At 40.1% G+C, this 4,883-nt stretch overlaps 1 protein-coding gene across 1 annotated transcript in view; it reads left to right on the plus strand.

Annotated features, from left to right (window-relative positions):
* PEX5L (peroxisomal biogenesis factor 5 like) overlaps nucleotides 1-4,883 on the plus strand; it is a 260,974-nt gene that overhangs the window by 164,270 nt on the left and 91,821 nt on the right. The window contains exon 9 of the mRNA XM_007948257.2: nucleotides 1,376-1,471. Coding sequence (XP_007946448.2) covers nucleotides 1,376-1,471 — 96 coding nt within the window. The remainder of the gene's footprint in view (nucleotides 1-1,375; nucleotides 1,472-4,883) is intronic.

Here is a 4,883-nt window from a genome sequence, read left to right on the forward strand (position 1 = left end):
TGCTGGCTACTGAGGCTGCCAAGCCCAAGGTTGACAAGTAAAAAGACACAGTCCCGACGTTACCAAACCACATGGCAGGCCATTAATTCAAGTCCGTTGTAAGTTCCAAGGTCGGCAGAGCATGGCAGGCTGCTGAACAATGGCACGGCTACATGCAGGTCCAACCGTGCCATAAGCTAGAGACCATTCCCAAGGCTGCTCCTTATATACAGGAAGCAGACCACATCCCAAAGACAGCTACTCAGCTGCTTGTGGTAGATCCCACCATGGAGTTGATTACCAGCCTCATCATGTGGAATAACTACCACCAGCTGTCCAGGCCCAGCCAAGTTGACATACAAATTTAACTACCACAAGTATGTATGTAAGTGTGAAGAAAATGTGTAGAGGTGCACCTCTTATCTACCATGTTTATTTTTTTAAGAAGGATGCATTTATTTTTGTGAAATTAAGAATTAATAACATTAAAAAGTCAGCAGATTTATTAGGGGTCTGGAAATACTTGCATTTAACTAGGTTAAGATGTGTTAATTGTGACAAAGCAGTTGGCGTTATCAGATATGATTTTATCTAAGTGTCTCATTATATAACAAAGAGTGGTATCCTGAAGAAATGGAACATAGACAGGTAAATGCTAATAGAAGGAAGGCATAGGAAAGAAATCAGCATGAAGATCTGCTGATTAATAAGGAGACAGGCTCAGAAGCCACACTTCTATCTCTGTAGCTTTTACAGTTTTACCTGAGGCTAGTCTTCCTAATAAGTCCCCAGGTGGTGCAAAGAGTTTCAGCTTCTAACTGAAAGGTTAGAGGTTCTAGTCCATCCAGAGATGCCTCAGAAGAAAGGCCTGGAAATCTACTTCCCAAAAAATCAGCATTGAAACCCTTATGGGGCAATTCTACTCTGACACATAAGGCGTCTCCATGAGTTGGAATCAACTCCATGGAAACTGGTTTGGTGTGGCTTTGGTTTTGGTCTTTCTAAGAAGCGTAAGCTCAAATAATCAGTTTATAGGACTACCCTTCTATGTAGTATTCTCCATCCCAGCTACTTATTTGAGTCATTTATAGAGGTTTACCAAAATGTCACTGCCTGGAACCATGATGAATAAAGTAGGGTCTTTGGGAAGTGAGGTCTGAGCATTGGTATTTTAATATAAACAGAGCTCAAACCCTTTGTTAGAAGGATCATGCGTGTGCTCACACATACTTTGACAGCTTCCCAGTTGGAGCAACATCGTGCTAGCTGAGTGCTCCAAAAATGAGATCAGGTGCTTCTTGAACTCTTGGGAAGTAAGGTAGGAAAATAAAATATAATTGTGTTTTTGTATTATGTGACTCCAATATTACAATATCATGTGTTTGGTTCATTTCAGGCTCGACTGACCAAAGAACAGCGCTGGGGAAGTTCGTTACTTTCCAGAAACCACTCATTAGAAGAGGAATTTGAAAGAGCAAAAGCAGCAGTGGAGGTAACTTCTTTTAAATTAGTTTTCTGTTTCATGTTTCTGAGAATAGAGTTCAAAACTCAGACTTCAGCAGGATACATATGAAATGGGTCTTAGTTTATTGTCATAGGAAATAACCATGATTATGATTGTTTGAATGAGACTTGTCATCAGAGGACCTTTGGTTTTCTACCAGAGTGACTAATAGACGTCACCTTTATGCCAATTCTGTTACAGAATACTGGTGACTGTTGGAAGTCCTGGGTCAGAAAAAACTCTGAGCCCCATCTAGGTTCCATGATGAGCTTATGCCAAGTGTCTCCCATGCCTCTCTCAGGCCAAAAGGAGCTCTAGTGGCACTGTGATTAAAGCAATGGGCTGCTAACCAAAAGGTTGGTGGCTCAAACCCACCAGCTGCTCCATGGGAGAAAGTTGAGGCAGTCTGCTTCCATAAAGATTATGCCTTGGAAACCCTATAAGGCAGTTCTATCCTGTCCTGTAGAGTCTCTATGAGTCAGAATCAACTCAGTTGCAGTGGGTTTGGTTTGGATTTGGTTTTGGCTCTCAGGCCAACATTCACACCTGACATTTTTCTCTTTCTAGTACCTAACATAAGGAGCTATAGTGCTGCATTTGTTAAGGCATTTGGCTACTAACCAAAAGGTCAGTGGTGCAAACCCACTAGCCACTCTGAGGGAGAAAGATGAGGCAGTCTGCTTCCACAAAGACTTATAGCCTTGGAAACCCTATGGAGGTTGCTATGAGTCGGAATCAATTTAATGGCAGTAAGTTTGGTTTGGTTTTGGAGCATCTAACACAATGTCTATAGGAGCTCTGGTAGCATAGTGCCTAAGGCACTTGACTGCTAACCAGAAGGCTGGCAGTTCAAACCCACCAGCCACTCCTTGGAGGAAGGTTGGGCAATCTACTTCCATAGTGATATCACCTTAGAAACCCAAGGAGGGGTTGCTATGAGTCAGGACTGACTCAATGGCACGTAACAACAACAACAACAACAACACAATGTCTGAAATGTGGATCTTGCTGCCCCTGGAATATGATACATGTTCCTAACTGGGTGAGAAAAGGAGCTCTTGGCACAGTGATTAAAACATTCGGCTAGTAAGCAAAAGGTTGGTGGTTCTAACTCACCTGCTGCACTGCAGAAAAAAAAAATGAGTCAGTCTACTTCCTTAAAGATCAATAGCCTTGGAAACCCTATGGGGGCAGTTCTACTATGTCCTAAAGGATGATTATAAGTTCGAATCAACTGGATGGCAGTGGATTTGGTTTGTTGTGGGGGGTGGTGAAAGGGTTGTTGTTAAGTGCTGTCAAGTTGGCTTTGACTTATAATGACCTCATGTACAGCAGAACGAAACACTGCCTGGTCCTGTGCCAGCTTCATGATCCCTGCTGTGACTGAGCCCATCGTTGCAGCCACTGTGTCAATCCATCTTTTTGAGGGCCTTCCCCTTTTTTGTTGACCCTCCACTTTACCAAGCATGATATCCTTCTCCAGAGAACAGACCCTTCTGACAACATGACCAAAGTAGGTGAGACAAAGTCTGGCCATTCTCGCTTCCAAGGAGCACTCTAGCTGCACTTCCTCCAGGACGAATTTGTTAGTCCTTTTTGCAGTCCATGGTACTCTCAGTATTCTTGGCCAACACCACAACTCAAAAGCATAGACTCTTGTTTGCTCTTCCCTATTCATTGTCCAGCTCTCCCACTCATATAAGGGGATTGAAAATACCATGGTCGGGGTTAGGTGCACCTTAGTCTTCAAGGAGATATCTTTGCTCTTCAGCACTTGAAAAAAGTCTTTTACAACAGATTTGCCCAATGCAGTACATCTTCTAATGTCTTGACTGATGCTTCCATTGGTGTTGATTGAATGGAATACTGTATGGTTTTAAATCAGGAAGGGAGTGTGTCAGGGTTGTATCCTTTCACCATACGTATTCAATCTGTATGCTGAGCAAATAATCTGAGAAACTGGTGAAAGGGTATGACTTGACTATTCTAGCCCATCATACCTTGAACCATACTTTTTATTATTAAGAATGCACCATTCATTGTTGATAAATACAATTAATTGCTTGATGTGGACACTGATTTCTATATTTAGTCTTCTAACGAGGAAGGAAGGAAGGAAACCAAACCTTTGTTGTTCTTTTTTTAATCCATTTCCTTCCTGACTGGAATTACATGAGCACATCACAGATACTGTCTATGATACTCATCGAACCTTTGCTAGATTGCTATTTGAGTGGAGCTTTCACTAAACCAAAGTAAGAACTTGTTAGGGCTTCCATTTCTATTTCTGATATGAAATCTTGAAAATTGAAAGTATTCTTGGAATATGATTCATTTATGTGGCTATCTTACCACTAGAATTTGTATGAAATGATTATACTATGGGCAGTCTTTCAGTAACTTTATACTTGAAGTGTAATATAATCACACTTGCAATTTAATATTAAAAGCTTTCTTTCTATTCTGGGAAATAATTCTAGCCATAATTTCATATCATCATATAGAAACCCAACAAGAGAACTCTTCTATCTCATTATAATACAATTCACTGAAATTTCTTCTTTTAATTTTGACTTTAAAAAAAAGTTCATGCATATTTAGTGCTCTTAAATGTAATCAACAGATATATTTGATTGAGACCAGCTGAGTTCAATCAATTGTTGAAATACATTGAGCCTGTAGCTCAATTTATCTTTAACATAGACTCCAGAGCTAATTTAAACATCTTATTTGAACTCCTACTGTGCCTAGTACACTGAATTAGACAACACTAGAAAGAAGATTCTTATGTATACATAAGGATAACCTGGAGGTTTATAAGAATCACATAAAGACCTTGTTCAAATGTAGACACTGATTCACTATATCTGGAGTGGAAATGCAAATTCTCAAGAGGAGGTCGAACCAATTTGGAGCCCTGCAAAAGATTTAATCAATTACAAAGTAACATATCAACAAGGGATATACCAAAAAACCAAACTCACTGACGTTGAGTCGGTTCCAACTCATAGTGAACCCTCCTTGGGTTTCCAAGATGGTATTTCTACAGAAGTAGATTGCCCAGTCTTCCTTCGGAGGAGTGGCTGGTGGATTTGAACCGACAGCCTTCTGGTTTGCAGTCAAATGCCTTAGGCGCTACGCTGCCAGAGCTCCTACTGGAAAATATAGATACATGTATATTCAAAAATTATTTTATCTTACAGGTGATAGAGACCTTAAAAGTCATAACCCCAACCTCTCACACAAAACAATTTTCTTTTCTTTTAAAATATACTTGGCAAAGAATGGTTCAACATTAGAAAAATAATCAATGTCATCCACCACATAAATAAAACAAAGAAAAAGAACCACATGATCATATCAATTGATGCAGAAAAGGCATTTGATAAAATCCAACACC

The sequence above is a fragment of the Orycteropus afer genome, unplaced genomic scaffold (genome assembly GCF_000298275.1).
Source record: "Orycteropus afer afer isolate SDZICR_OR568_19922 unplaced genomic scaffold, OryAfe1.0 scaffold00210, whole genome shotgun sequence".
NCBI lineage: Eukaryota > Metazoa > Chordata > Mammalia > Tubulidentata > Orycteropodidae > Orycteropus > Orycteropus afer.